At 43.6% G+C, this 16110-nt stretch overlaps 1 protein-coding gene across 6 annotated transcripts in view; it reads left to right on the top strand.

The window, feature by feature from the left end:
- The first annotated feature begins 5439 nt into the window (after positions 1-5439).
- The window catches only part of gabra1 (gamma-aminobutyric acid type A receptor subunit alpha1), a 34633-nt gene continuing 23962 nt past the window's right edge, over positions 5440-16110 (top strand). Inside the window, exons 1-5 of one of the 6 annotated variants that reach the window (XM_069678105.1) lie at positions 5440-5685; positions 8051-8156; positions 11958-12070; positions 13119-13186; positions 15382-15602. In XM_069678105.1, coding sequence (XP_069534206.1) covers positions 8077-8156; positions 11958-12070; positions 13119-13186; positions 15382-15602 — 482 coding nt within the window. In that variant the 5' untranslated portion in view covers positions 5440-5685; positions 8051-8076. Of the gene's footprint in view, positions 5746-5904; positions 6051-6198; positions 6540-7138; positions 7156-7212; positions 7230-8050; positions 8157-11957; positions 12071-13118; positions 13187-15381; positions 15603-16110 lie in introns of those variants that run through there. The other 5 variants (XM_069678089.1, XM_069678112.1, XM_069678098.1 and 2 more) reach the window with 5 other exon arrangements.

The following is a 16110-nucleotide window of genomic DNA, read 5'->3' as shown; positions in this document are numbered from 1 at the left end:
AAATAATCTCAGTTAAAGTTCGCAGGTTCAGGAATTGCATTATGGAAGTTGCGTTCTGCATGTTTTTACTCAGACTACAAACGCAAACCAGAACACTACAAACATGACAAAGATTCTGGAGGATGACCAAGTCAGCATTATTCTAACATGAAATAATATCAACATACAGTTACATACTTTTAAAGCTCCTATGAGGAACTTTCGGTTTGTGTTGATTTTGGCGCCCCCTGTGGACAAAGCACTACGTCAAAGGCATTACTCGCTGTGACTCACTGCTGTGGAAAATATAGAAAAAGGCAGTTTAAGTTATTCACCCCATCTGACACCTACCCCCCAGCAGTGCATACAGGCATTAAAAATAACTATAAAGATATAATCAATGTCCTCGCTGATGGACTTGTTTGATTTTGCAGGTCATATAGAGGCACCAGTATTAATTTCAGTCCGTTTCATAACCAGATAAAAACTCCTCACAGGAGATTTAACTCCACATAGTTTACAGCCATGCACAGAATATGAGACAACAGGGCTTTTGTAGTTTAAAGCTCTGCACCACATGTATGTACTGTATATCTAACAGCAGCTCATACACACGTTCATATTGGCATGGGAGCTAATTAAGTGAATTATGGCAGGAATCCCACTGAGATGATCTCTAAGTGCATTATAGGACACTGTGGTATAATTTAGTCACTGTGGGTAGAAAACTATTGAATTATATAACATGACGAGGCCGTGTAAAGATTTAACCTTGCGGGAAAGTATTGATAGTGTCACTGTGAAGATACGGAGATAAGTCACTGATGTGAAAATCTGATTCTGAGCAAGATTTGTAATCATAAGTTATAAATAGACTTATTTGCAAAGGTGTAATTACGGGAAAATACAGAGAAGTAGAAGCGCATTGCAAGTTAAGAGCAGTAACACACATGCATGTATAGTATACACATATATGCATGCACAAACCCACACATTCCACTAAGATAAAGTAGTCCGTTGGGGGCTGAATCAATAGTATGGACTTGTAGTTACAAAGAGACAGCAGAGGGCCGTGAATCTTTTACTCCAGGTTAACACATACATGTAAGTGGAGCTTACATGGCATTTACAAACCGCAGCAAATATTGGCAATCATGAATATTTGAGTGTGAAAACAGCAACTGGTTTGCCTGCAGTGGCCCGCAGAGATTTGCAGACGATCCTCAGCTTTAGATTCAGATTCACTTCCTTTTTTCCCCTCTGCATTATGTTTTGCATATTTGTGGCTCATTCGCGCGCCTTTATCAGTGTGCATATGTGGTATATATTAATGGATATTTGTGCACAATCTTACGTATGCATATGCATGCTTGTCTGTTATGTGCATGCACACAGGATTTGCTTGCTCCTGCACACACATTGTATGTTTGCTTAAGCTTTTGTAATAGTACTGTAGGTGCTGTGCAGAATGCATCTTGGTTTACTTTAATAACGTGACTTTTTCTGGCTCATTTATGTTGTATTAATATGCTGAACAATACGCTCTGCTGAATGTTTTATTTTCTGGTTGGGGTATTATTTTTGGAAACTTGCAGAATTAAGTCCACATTTATCACCCAGAGTTATTTTTTACTTGCAGCACACTAAGTGTAACAATAACTGGGGGATGTACTAAGAGTCTAATATCTAGTACATCTAAGGCTAATATTTAAAATGAGTGTAGTTCGTCATCTATATAAACCCAGAGATGCTACAGATTTGATATCTTCTCTTGGAGAGCTCCACGGAGCAGTAGCTAAACCTGATTTCCCAAATGCAGTATAGCTAGAGGGTACAATATAAACTGCTATAGATGATATTCCACAAAATAACATGTTGCTCTCCGCACACAGAGAGACACTGTCACATTCGAGAAGAGAGAACCGGTTATTAAAAATAGACGTACAGTGGATAAATGTCAGAGAGGTCTGTAAATGTCACATCTCAAATATGTTTCTTCAGAGTTCTGCTGCAGTGATGAAACTGAAGTGCCTTTTTATTAAAGCGTTCTAAAAGTACAATCTGCACTGCCCACATCCAAACCTTTAAACACAGGTGTGGACTTCACTTCTCAAGTGATTGACAGGCCTTTCAATATACAAAGCAAAACAACTGTTTTAGCTGTGCTCTTAAATGTTTGTTTACACCAGTAATGATGGGTTTCTCCAGCATGCTGGCAGGCTTTATGTTTAATACAGCATGTGGCAAAGACCCAGGTTATTCATAAATACTGGATGTTGGCAGCGTTCATACAAACATAATTCTTCATTTGCCTAAAGCTGTGCTTTAATGTTCTTCTATTCCTTTGACATGTTTTAAAGCTGTTTTAAGTCAAAATGATGCCGCAGTGTTTTTATCTTTTCTCGTATTTTCTTCTTGTATGACACGACTGAAAAATTCTGTGCAATCTTTCCCACAGATGTTGCACGATTATCAAAGATCAGCATTTATCTCTATTTGTGTCCACATGAAAGCACATTCATGAGTGCACAGGCAGTCTGTTTGTGTGTACATTTAAACATCCATGTAGATATGTATAGTGTGCATGTTTGCACATATTAGCAAGTGTACATGAGTAGAAATAAATATGAATGTGTGTTTGTGTGTGCGTGCAGATGTGTGCGAGGGTGTGTGTGTTTGTGTGTGTCACACAGGACTTGGCCTTAAACAGTGAGTCAGAGGCGATGGCAGCTTCTGGCTGATTGCAGAGAGCAGCTCACAGAGGGGAAGCTCTCTTTTGTCTTCGACACAGCCTGATTTATTCCTCCGGACGTCTGATTGAGGCGAGTCACCCTGTCAGTGATGCTCTGCAGAAAGGGAACTACAGGTTGCAGGCAGAGTGGCTGTTAAACTGCAACAAGTTCTAGATACCCAACAATTTAGAAGCACCAGCTTCTGATGGGGAATTCAGGTCGATTTGGTGCCAGCCTTTCTTCTCTTCTGTTTGTTGGAAGAGCTCTGCAATAACACAATGGTTACATGAGGATAGAAACTCTCTGAAATTACCACTGATTCGCCCACACCTGTGGAAGTTCTCAATTAACCTGCTCATTCAAAAAATGGATGGATGAGAGTTCAAAACTGAATCCAGGGGAGGTGGGCAGAAGAGAAATGAGACACTGTTGGGCATCAGACACTAAGCCCTGGTTCAAGAGCCAGAGCAGTAGCAGAGTTTGAACCCGCTGGCACTTTGAAAAGCACAAGCCCGAGGGGCGGAAAAGGCCGAGCACAAATCAAGCTTTTCTGCAGTAATTGAACTGAAGTACTGCACTTGGGTTTAGCTCTCTCTCTTTCTCTCTCTCTTGCTCTCTCTTGTGCTGCAGCTTCAGTTAAAGGCAGCCAGATGTGAGCTCTGCCTGCTGTTGCCCACTGGACAGAAAGTAGTTTTAAGCGACCTTTTCATTGAGGAGCATCCCTGACCTAACCGGGGATACAACACGCCGCGGGCTAGAAGAGTCCCTGGCTCACAGAGCCCCAGGAATCTCCGATGCAGTGACATCACATGCCAAATTAAGACATTCCTCCCCTGTGAAGAGTGCTTGAGACCTCTCCAAAAAAAAGCAGAAAAACCATCTCCACCTGTCCTAGTTTCATCCCTTTTAAATGCTCTTTACTGCCTACAAGTAAACTGAAAGTGAGACTACATCTGCTGCTGTCTGTCTGTGTGCTTGTGGACTGACAGAGAATCTGGGGGTGTTTGGATTGGGCATGTCAGAGTCATTAAATCGCAGGTGTTCACTAAACTAAAAAGAGGTCAGCTTAACCCTCCAGGGTTGTAAGTGTTCAAAGGGGCCACTTTCCCCCTGAGAGGCACGGACCCTGGTGCTTTTAGTGAGAGGCTCACAAACTTCACTTTAAAAGATCAGATGGACAAATACACATGTGACAGGAATGTTAAATGGGTTAAATGTGTCAGCGATTAAAGATTGCCCCTGAATATCAATTCGCCACAGTTGTTACGTTAAGTTTGTGTGGAAGGAGACAAATCATCAGCACGTTCAGCGCCGTGATGGATGCACAAACACACAGGGGAGGGGGGCGTAGTTCGTCAATATCCCTTCTTTTAAAATTCAAAAAGCAGTGTTCACAGCGAGTGATTATTTCCCCATAACCTGCACATCTCTCCCCTAAATTACCGTCATCCATCTCTCTCCGTTTAGCCCCAGCTGCACGCACACGCACGCACACACGGACGCACACACCTCACTTCACTATCCGTTCCCATCACCTGCCCAGAGATGGAGCTGTGAGAAGGAATGCAAGTCGCCTCTCCTGTTGTTGAGCGGCGTCTCTGGAAATTCGTCTTAATTGATCACGCGCAGTGTTTTGTTGGAGAAGCTGTCTGTTGTTTGCCCGCGAAGAAATTCTCCTCTTTTGGGAGAACGAAAGGTTATTCAAACGTGAGGAGAGAAGGAGGCGGGGAGAGGAAGAGAGGGAGAGAGAGAGAGAGAGAGAGAGAGAGGGGGAAAAGTACGAGTCGCGTCTCCCTCTCTCTCTCTCTCTCCACTCTCCGTCTCGGCCGTGCGCGCCAGCTCAACGCGCACGCGGGCACGTGTTGGTTATGCATGCCCGCACGTGCACGCGCGCGCAGAGGCAAATCGAGTCACATGCAGCGGTGGCGTCTGGCTTTGAGAGAAGGGAAGCAGCTTGAAATGATACTCCACTTGCATTACAATGGCATTAATTCCACGGAAGGAGCTCTCTGAGGTTGTGGAGGGTTCTCTTTTTTTTCTCCCTTCTCTTTGCTGCTTGTTATTATTATTAAAATCTGCGCGTGCACCTGCTGCATCAGGTTATGAGGACGGAATGAGCAGAGCGCGAGAAGAGGAAAAAAAGAGGGGATGAAGTGCATGTGAAATATTTGGATTCTTTTTATTATTTATTGTATTTTATTAGGAAGGCGTGAAAATTGTGTTAAGAGTGTACAGTTTATACAGACACACAGACAGACAGACAGACAGACAGATAGATAGATAGATAGATAGATAGATAGATAGATATAGATAGACCTCTTATTATATACAGAGAATACAGAGGCACATATAAGCCCATGACGTCCCTCATAACTAATCACGCACATGTACTACTTTAACCACGCGTGAGGAGGCAACACACACAACCACACATACACACACACATACACACACACACACACACACACACACACACACTCAGAGGAAACGTTGCACTGCAGACCAGACTGACGTGACTACACTGCCAGCTCACTCTGCCTGCTCTGATGGAAATAAACCTCCAGTCAAAACTGAGGGCGAAAAAAAAAAACACGACTTGTCTTAAGCATTCCAAAATCAACAGCTGGGATTAATATGAGGCTTATGCAATACATGAATGACACTGTTATGGTATGAGCTGCCCATAAAATAGTCCTCGTTTCCCTCTCATGCCTGCTGCTGTATGTAGTCCTTGGTGATGAAAATGTCCTCTGATTTGTAGTTTAACTTGAAATACGCAGATGACTACAAAAATATACGCTGGGTATCATCAGCCCAATTTTTTTTTTCCCTCTCTTGCAGATGCACGCAGCTCAGCGCTCCTCGGCGTTCTCAGCTCAGTCTTGAGTGGCGCGGCTGTAGCAGCAGAATATTTGGCTGTAAACAGAGACACTGTGCTGTTGTCTCGATGCGAAACGCAGGCTTTTAGGAGACGGTGAGTGCTTCGAGGGGGATTTTATTGCAGAGAGAGGCTCGTCTCATCAGTGCAAAGCTGGTGAGGGAACACGATTTTCTTAACATTTTTTCTTTTTCTTTCTGGAAGGTGTCTTTTTTCCACTGCTTGTGTGCGCGCGTAACCGAGCCGTGTCATCCATCCGTGTTTTATTGTTTTGTGTGCTTCATCGTAAGTACTCACTGTCCGTTTTTATGAGTCTTGTCTTTAGCTGTCTTGGTCGCGAGGCTGTCTTTTTGGTAAATGTCAATTTTATCCCCTTGGAAATCATCACGTAGGAGTCAGGGAGCGAGACAGCTCGAGAAAGCGCGATGGGGGAGAAAAAACAAGGGATCCCAGCTGAAAATGTAAGAGGATTTTTCTTTAGCAGCCACTGAAAAAGAGATTAGGGCGACAGCAGTGGAAGTTAAATTGTGCTGCATATAAAATGGGCGGGCTGCTCTTTATATTACGTTGGTACAGCCTGGTCTAAAATTAAATGGTCTGCGCTTGGACAAAGTCTGTTCGCCATGCACTTTATTTACAGACACGATTAATGAACTAAACCCTTTTATTTTGAAAGAGACCTCGGTGCATTGAGCTAGATTTGTTAGTTTAGTTCATATTCTGTGTTGTTGCTGACAGACTGAGAGAGTTGAACTCACTACAGCCTCACCAATGAACAGTGAGAGAGACCTGCGCATATCGTCAGCAGCCGCTTCTCCAGCCTCAAGCTAAAATTCGTCAGATCTGAGATCACAGAGGATTTTTTCTCATTCAGTCCGGCTAGAAAAGATATTCTGAAAAGTTTGCGGATATAGCCAGCGGACACCGAATATAACCCCGACTCATCTGCTGTAAGTGATTTTGCTCCATTTTTCTCGCCTTTTTTATCAAGCAGAAGAAGGGGGAGAGGGGAGTAACACTCGGATTTAGAGAGCGACGGTTTGTGCGGCTGGACGCCGCTAGAATCGAAGACGAGTTTTATTGGGGAGAAGAGGGAGTCTGCCGTCGAAATTGGGACCGTTTAAGGGGTATTTTATGGCGAACGAGAGCCGTTTGATGCCTTTAACGGGCTGGTTTCAGCACCACGGACAGCGCTCCGAATAAAACAGCATCAACGCACATTTGCTTAATTACTCCGCCACGCACGGATTGGATCGCCATGCATGTATTTAGAGCTGCCTTGCAGGGGATGCCAGTTGCATGCTAAATTTCTCTCCGGCTGATTATATGTTCATATATCGTCGTGGAGAGAGAGGGGTGACATTTCCTCTGAATAACTTAGAAAGTGAGCTTGTGCGGGATTTTCTCCTCCATTCGCTAATCTGCATCATCCCCCGCTTTGTCAAATCCTTGTCAACCAACGGATTTATATTTATTTTTATTTCATTTCAAGAGGGCATTGTCTTTTCCCCCCCGACTCCCATCCGCTCACAGTGCACCTTGGAACATCACAAGCAAGTAGCAGGGGTATTGTCTTCTATGTGGGATGTGATTCAGTGGCAGGATTTTGTGTCCATTTCACAAATAGCGCTTTTCCATAAGTAAGTAATTGGTCATTTCGTGGACACATCGATCATGCCTTCATGAAAATGGACCGTGCATCCGAGCATTGTGTTTTGCATGCGCAATAGCGCAGGCTAATTGCTCACATACTTTATGACCTGGCTGACATCATAGCTTAATGATTGAGGAGGAAGCGAATGCTCTTATTTTTAGGGGGGATTTGGGGTTGATATTGCGGTACCGCCGCGTTTCACATTGCAGGGTATTAGAGGAGGCTGTGTACAGGTGCTACAAGCTCACACGGGCTGTTATGTGGTCGATGATGTGTTGCCTTGTTATGTCTTCTTAATCATTATGCGCTACAGATGCAGCCGTACTCATGCATGCCTATTGAGCGTCAGCTATGAAAGTCGTATTTACACTGGATTCGTGTCTTATCATCGATATGCTGAGCAGCTATTTCAACCCGGTCTCCCACATAGTTAAGGAGCAGAATATGTCTCTGTCAGGATGACAGATAATTCAAAATGATGATGTAAATCTTGGAGGGGGCGCGTGTGTCAAGTGGCATGTGATGGCCCAACGCATGTGGCAGGGCCATTTGGTTTGATTCATGCGCTGTCAGTGAATCTGTGAGGGATGTTAAGGAGCAAAAACCTCCCATAAAGCATCTCCAGAGGGACAAGGTCTTTACTCCCCACAGCTTCCACCTCCTCCACCTCGGCTGTTGTTGCTTTGGCACATCTACATGTTTGTTGACACTTGATGTGATGACATATTGGTGGGGGTTAATGGTGGATCACTGGCTCATACGACTTGGTAATGATGCTCAACCCCCCTCTCTCTCTTTGACCTCCAGCAGTGAAAGGTCCTCATATTGCAACCATGGGTGGACGGAGCAGGACGGCCTTTCTGTGTCTGTGGGCTTGCTTGCTCGCCGCCACCAGCGTGCTGGGTGGGAAAAGGTAAGAAGGAACTTTAACTAACAAATGCATACCTGTATGCATGTACCTGTGTGTAACACTGGATCCTTGGATTGTGCTAAATATGTGCAAGATGTGTCAATGATCTCTACAAATCATGTACAATGTTTGCATGACTTGGATTAGAAGCTATAGTATAGACAAACAATCATTGGGTTTATCATTTTTTGGGGAACAAACTGTGAAGATCAAACTCGGTTAAAAAAGATGATTGTTGGAAGGAACTGTTGTTGTCACATTTTAGTCTAAGTGCGTGAAAAATGGTCAACTGGCTGATAAATCCGCCAGGAAATCAGTCGGAAAATGGGGGTCGCCATAAGTGCACCTGCTGGTTTGATGTTGTGGTTGTTCCTTGGTTTACTGCTTGGTTTTTATGCCCTTACAGAGCTTATCACTGTGGTTGTAACTGGGGCATCCCCACAGGACACTGCATGCGTATAACTGCATAGGGGTAATAGAAAGTGCAACACAGAGTAAAAAAAAATAGTTGCCAAAATTGCAACTATCCACTTTTTTTTGGTTCTCTATAGACTTGTGACACAACATCTCCATCCTGGGCTTGCAGCCCTGCGTGCTGCGTGTGTTCCTCAGTGATATTTGGCACACATTTGCGCACATGTGTTTGTGACAGTGACCGCAGGGACAGTAGGGTCCATGTACAGACACACTTCTCAATGTCAACTCGGATGTGTCGGATGTCACCTAACCAGAAGCAGACGCGCACAGAGAGGGAGAGCGAGAGAGAGAGAGAGAGAGCGAGTGAGGGAGAGCCAGTGAGGAATGATTGGATGAGAGATGACAGCAATAAGATCCACTGTCATGTGACTTGCAACTGCATTAATTCCCGCATGATTCAAATGCTGGGCAGGCAGTCGTGTGTAGCAGAATGCAAAACATCATAATGGGGCTGCACTTGTTGGATTTATGTGGGTAACTTTGACATCAAGCACAAGGGTAAATAAATATGGCGACTATAACATTACTGCGAAAAGCACAATTCATCTTACGGTTCTTCTGCAGAATCACGGATAGACTGAAGGGATCACACTCATCTGCATGGTTGAATAATTCAGCAGAGCTGTCATAGGCAGTTGACTTGAACGGTGATGTCTCGAGATCTTTCTCCTCTCTCTCTGTGACGACCACAAACATCCACACAGCACAGAGTCCACCTTTCAGCCTGCGCGCCCTGAGCGCGTGCAGGAACACAGATGGGATTTGCCCTGTTTGAAATGTACGATGCTTCTGCGATACGTCATTATTGCAGCCTGATTTGATCCAGGTTTCACACGCGCTGACTTTTAGCAAAAGGGAGGGTCTGATTTACTGGGTTTGATGTCCTGCATGTTGAGCACATTAGAGAATCTGTCGTCGCAAAACTGCAAAGCAATTATCACCCAAAGATTTACTGTATAATCCACCCCACCCTTTTGAAGTCAGAATCACACACATGCATTCATACACACCTTGGGGGATTTCAACAAGACACGGTAATCAGGAAGACCTAGCACTCTGCTACAGTATGTTGCCAACGAAAGAAATTGCCTTATAATTAGATATCCGAGTGACGGGAGAGAGAAAGAGAGAGAGAGAGTAAAATGGAGAAAGAGGAGAGAGAGACATTGGCAGAGTGAGTGTGAACGGCACTGTTGCTGTTCAGATGACCTGTAGATGGGGATGGTGTACAATGTTTTATGAGGAAGTGGCCCCTGGCTGATAAACATGTGTATTCTTCCACAGCACCTTTTTCCCCTCTCAATTTCTTCTTCTTTCCCTTGACATACAACCCCCCCCCCCAGACATGTGTCCGATAAACACTGTCTTAAAGAGGCAAGTGTGCTGTATTATTGCCTCCATTACTTATGTGGAAAAGTGCTGGGGTGAGGTAGCACATTTGACATGTATGTGTAATAATTTCAAAATAAAGCAAAAGATTGTCTCCTTTTTCACAAAAAATACTCCCTTTTTCACCCTGATTTTTCCTGATTTGTAAGCACGGATTTCTTCCCTGTATTCCCCCATTAAAATAGCATTTTAATTATTTTGGTTCTTGAAAGAGTCAAGGGACACGCAAGCTTGTTTTCTCTGTTTATGGAGACTAAAACAAGCGGACTGTAACCCTCAGGGCAGACCGAAAAACTGTTGCGGCGTCTTGCTGTGATTTGGCAAATTGGAAATGCGTGAATAAATGTGGAAAGTCGGAATATTAAGAAGGGAGGGAAGAGGAGGTTGTGTTTTAATTTTGCCTCCGCTGATTTGCTTCCTGTATTTATACATAATTGGCTTCCCAGACCTGAACAAGACAGATTAATTATTGTTTTGAATTTGAGTATTTCAGAAGCTGTTACCTCCAACAAAATTGCTCATCACAGTTTCTGCAGTTTTGAAAAACTGGCTTTGGTTCTCACACGGTTCTCTCTTTTCTGGCAGATTGAACGCTGCTTGCGATTAAGCGAAATTGGTGGCAGAGAGAGTCGCATTAACCCTTTTATACAAATCCATGTGTGACGTGGATGGCGCGTCCCTATTTTTGAAAGCGAACTGTTTTTGCGGCTCACGCTCAAAGCTGGAGGATCTGACTCAATCCCACAGCTTTGACTGCGAGCCGCGTCTCTCTAAAACACCGCTCCCCACTTTCACTTAACACAATCCTCACCTCATCCCAACCTCTGCCTTTTATCTCCCCCTCCTCCATCTCCGTCGTCTCCATCTTTTTTCTCCCTGTCCTCACATGTTTCTCCAGGGCGCCGCTCTCCCTCCTACTTTTCCTTCCCTCCCGTCGCAGGTCCCCGCTAACTAATCTTGATGACCTCTCCCTCTCCTTGGAGGTTGTTTCCAAACACTTGCTGTTTATTTAACATGCAATCAAACCCAACACTATTGGCAGCAAAAGTGGGAGGAGATAATTGCTGAGGGGCACACAATACAAGAGACTTTCATGTGATTATTATCAGCATATGCACACATGCAAACATATGCGGGGATAAGTACACAAGCTCGCATATGTGCACAGATCCTCAGCGTACACTGTGTGCATGCATTGAATCAGATACGCAAACACATGCACAAACACCCTATATGCGTTCCTGCATATATGATACACAATTAGGGCCTGTATGCCTGATTATGAGTGCGTTGAAATATTTATGCTCGGAGATGCTGCAAACTCGGCGCTCGCGATCACTGATCGTGACTGTTTTTCAGCGTTGCTCTAAGCAGTTTGTTTCATGTTCAAAGAGCACATTCAGAGAGGCCTGTGTGGTCCGTAAAGGACCAGATTAAGGTATAAATAATGGATTGTGATTTATCTTTTCTCACAATCTCTGGGATTGTTACATATCGTGGGCCCTGCATGCCTGGTTTTACACCCCGCTGAGGAAGAGAGCTTAACATTTCCTTTATAAATACACAGATTTTCCAAAGGGTAATTTGACCTCATGGGATATTTCCCCTTCTTGTACAGCTCCGCGTTTGCTTATTCATCTTATTTCATGCAAAACCATGGGTCAATCTTTGAATGGTAAAGTGGCTATGGCGGAAAAATGCGTCACCGTTATAAAAGGTATCACAAAGTTTCCTTTTCCGTGTTTCGCAACACATTCTGTGCTACCCGTGCTCTCAAACAGAGCCATGATGCTAACTACAGAGCCCTGATCCTCTGTCTTTCCGTCTTTGATATATGATTCATGTGCAGAGTTTCTTTCTACTCTTTTGGCAGTTTGGACTGTGGTTTTGGGCTCTAGCTGTGACGACTTTAAATCTCCTTCTTTGCTTCTTTGCCAGCTCTGGGCAGAACGGCATGACAGATGAACAGAAAGATAACACTACAGTGTTCACCAAGATCTTAGACAGCCTTCTGGATGGCTATGACAATCGCCTCAGGCCAGGACTGGGAGGTCAGTAAACCCGAGTCATTGCATGTACTTTGTCCCTCATGGTGACTGTTTGAATCATTGTTTTTGCTCCCTGCAGATATGGAAATATCATCCAAAAAGAGTCCTATGAATAGCAATCTTTCCACATAACTACACATGGTAATATCCGCAGTACGTGGCGGCTTTGCTTTCAGTGTCAGATCGTGTGTGTGATAATTAAAAAAAAGGAGAATTGGACACTCATACTTCACCTGCTGCTTTTGTGAAACACTGAATTGTCACAAAGCCAGCACTTCTAGCAGAGCACAGTGAACGTCATTGTATCGCGTGGGCTCCTCTTCACTCTATTGTCAACTGTCCATTGTTTGAGAGAGAGAAACAAAATGGCAGAAAGACCCAGAGACAAATCCAGAAAGAGAAAATGCTAGAAACAGAGAAAAAGGAAGGAATCAGGGAGTTAAAAAAAAAAAAGAGAGAGAGAGAACGGGAGAGATAATGTGAGAATCGGTGTGTGAAGGACACTGAGGATCGCACAGCGTGATGCAGCAAGCATCAAACAGACAGGCGAATAAAAACCGGGGCCTGCTAGAAGTTGAACTGCAGAGGGGAAGAAATTATGGATTATGATGGGTATCATTCATAAATCATGCTGTCATATTTCAGCTTCAGAATCGCAAGGAGTGATGTCTCTCTAACGCACACATCACCTCTGCCACCGCCTCCGATTGAATCCTAAGTGGACCTATTTTGTCTCAGTATTATGGGACCGGAGTGGCATATTTTCAGTAATACAGCAATGCAAAAAAAAAATGCATTAAGTGATTGAACCAGTGTCCGGGTAATGGAGCTGACACTGAAGCCAATAGCAGCAGAAATGGTTATCGACATCTAAGAGGGGCACTTTTATGGTGTTGTTTATTTTTCTCCAATGTGTGTGTGTGTGTGTTTGTTAAAAATAGTGTTGAATGGATCAGAAGCTATAGCCAGGTGGGCCTGTATTAACAGGTAGTTAGGGGGCTAATGAGTGCCACTGATAGTCACTCACTCTGGCAATTTCCTGCTTCAACAGAGCGTGTAACTGAAGTCAAGACTGACATTTTCGTGACTAGTATCGGGCCAGTTTCGGACCACGACATGGTAAGACTCTTTTTGCCTCTTTAAATGTCACCAGTTTCCCTCCACCCTCTCTTATGTGTGTGTGTCCCCCTCCCCATCCACCCTTCCTTGGCCACACCGGTGTCTAAGCTGTGAGATAATTATTAATTTGAAGGTTAATTCCATTAACTCCTGATGTGTTAATAAACCTGTCGCATGTGTGGGATGTATTTTCTGCTGCATGGGTCGTAATCCTGCCCTACGTAAATATGGCTGCATGTGACCTTTATGTGCATTTGAAGCCAAATCCTGTTTATATGATTCTCATTAATAATCACAGCTTTAAATATTTTGATTGTTTAGCTCCTTAAATGAAGTGTGTACATTTAAGAACAATCCCCACAGTTATCTGTCTTTACCCAAAAAGCTTGTGGTTTAGAAATGAGTGGATATTCACTTTTAAGGATCATAATGTGGTAAAAAGAAGGAAATGGAATAAATCATATGGCATTGATTACAGCTGTGTAGAAGTACCGGGTTAAGGTACTTAATGTTTCATTCAAGAAATGTAAAATTGCAGCCAAAAATTTATGCTTTGATACGCGTAGCTTTCATTTGGAAGGATGATTGATTCTTGATAAACGCTACAGTAGAAGGTTAAAGTGGTAATCTCAAAGGTTTCAGTTTCGTTCTCTTTGACGGCACCCACGGCGATAAACAGTGATTGCATGAGCACACTTCCCAGATATCCAGACAGTGCTGCATGTGTGACGTCCAGGGTTGGCTCCGGTTGTAACTCTTGATTTTCCTCGCTGACGGTCGCTTTCCTTTTCAGACTGTTTGCCTTCATCTGAGCATCGAATTTGTTTCTTTTTCTTTGGATTATCACTTCTTTTTGAAGTTGTATCTGTAGTCATCGATCTTTTCTTTGTGTGTTCAGTCATAGTAGATTACTGTTTACTTGCAACACTCACAGAGGTCGGAAAAGCAGCCGCTTAGCTCCGCCTACCCTCTCTGGCAACCACTGCTGGCTGATGGAAAACACGTCACTAACTGGGCGCTGCTTGTGATTTTTGACACCATTGTGTTACCTCATTCAGTAATAGATGGTGACTTAACAGACATTTATTTAAATGAAAATCTTTGAGATTATCACTTTAAGATACTTCATCTTTTAGTCAGGAAATGTAAGCAAAAATCTGCGCTTTGATACGCGTAGCTCTGATTTGGAAGGTCAAGCATCTCCCATTTTAAGGTTCTTGATAAAGAAAGTTCCCTTTAAAATAAAAATACAGACTTTAAAACATGAATCATCACCATTCTGTATTTTTCGCTCTCCTTCCATATGCTACCTTCAAAAAAAGCTGCAGGCTGTTCAAACATGAGCATCTGATCTTTACCCCGTGCACCGGAAACCAATTAATCTCCTCCAAATGTCTTACTGCCTCTCCTTTACCACTTGAAGAAAACACACTTCTGTTTTATGCACGTGAAGTGTGTGTGTGTGTGTGTACTCTATTTGACATAATCTCAGTTAATTGCACTGGCTGACATGCAGCCCAGGACTATTTTGCTGCCGTGTTGAGGCCAGAAGGAAGGAGCTGCAGAACAGTTTTCGCCATCTTCAGCCCCGTTGCTTTTCCCTCTCTCTTTTACCTTGAAGCTTTGTTTCAGTTCATACTAATTATCCTACGCGACTGAGTGGGGAAAAAAGGCAGAGAAGACAAAAAAAAACACAGGCTGAACTGTAATTTTTACAGCCTCTGTCGGCCAGTCATGTGGAACCATTAAACTCAGCTCTCAGCTACAGTCATTAGCTGCCTTCCAAATGAAATGTGCCCTTAATTTTGCTTCCTTATTTTGTCCAGTGTAATTTAGATTACTGAGAAAAGTAGTTCCCCTAAAGACAAATGCTAACAATAATCATTTTTGGCACTTACCTAACAAAGCAAGACCAAATGACCAACGCAAAAAAAATGATCCCCCATTTGCACAAAGCGTATTAAAGCGACAGGAGCCAGTGACGGGCCAGAAACCATCCGTTACATCCCTCCTATGTTAGCTAACGCCTTTAACATTAAGAGACAGTTACCGGCAGAGAAAATAGGCCATAAGGAAGTCAAAGTGACACGAGGAAGAGAAGGTACAAGTGAAAGGAAAAACAAGCTTTGATTACTCAGCATTGTCCCCCAAAACCAGCTGTTTCCGCTGCCTGACTTTGATCTCCCCCCCCGTAGGAGTACACCATCGATGTCTTCTTCAGACAGAGCTGGAAGGACGAGAGGTTAAAGTTCAAAGGCCCCATGGCCGTGCTGCGTCTCAACAACCTGATGGCCAGCAAGATCTGGACGCCCGATACCTTCTTCCACAACGGCAAGAAGTCGGTGGCCCACAACATGACCATGCCCAACAAGCTGCTGCGTATCACAGAGGAAGGCACCCTGCTGTACACCATGAGGTAGGACGACATGTTCGACCACTACACCGGTGCAATGAGGGATTTTAGAGAGTTTTTAAGCTAGCAGAGATTTCAATTGGGTTTATAGACACTGAATTTATATGATTGGACTTGAAAAGAGGGTGACTGAATTTATTAACAAGCTGTAAATATAGTGCCAACACATAGATGACCATTCAGAAGCACAAATAGCCTCTGTGTTTCCCTAAAACAGCTCAGCACTAACAATTTACACAAATTGGAAGGTAATAATGCGACTGTTGGGGGACTATTTTCAGCTGCGAATGTAAGCACATTTGGTGCATTGCTCGGACGCTCCAGCACCAGAGCGGCGTTTGTTGGATTGGCTGATAATGTTCAGGATGATGGAGGGACATTACCCCGTGAAACAATGTTTTATGGAGGTGGTTTTTCAAGGCGATAATGGAGATTTGTGGCGATGTCAGGATTAAGCTTCTTAGATAATACTCACTCTGTTGTTTTTGTTCCCGTTTTTTTGTAGGCAATA

Source organism: Semicossyphus pulcher, unplaced genomic scaffold, assembly GCF_022749685.1.
Source record: "Semicossyphus pulcher isolate SPU_LCO1_2020_fin unplaced genomic scaffold, fSemPul1.0.p SCAF_10, whole genome shotgun sequence".
In the NCBI taxonomy this organism is placed as follows: Eukaryota; Metazoa; Chordata; class Actinopteri; order Labriformes; family Labridae; genus Semicossyphus; species Semicossyphus pulcher.
The sequence above is the reverse complement of the archived record's forward strand: the minus strand, read 5'-3'. Positions and strand labels throughout refer to the sequence as shown.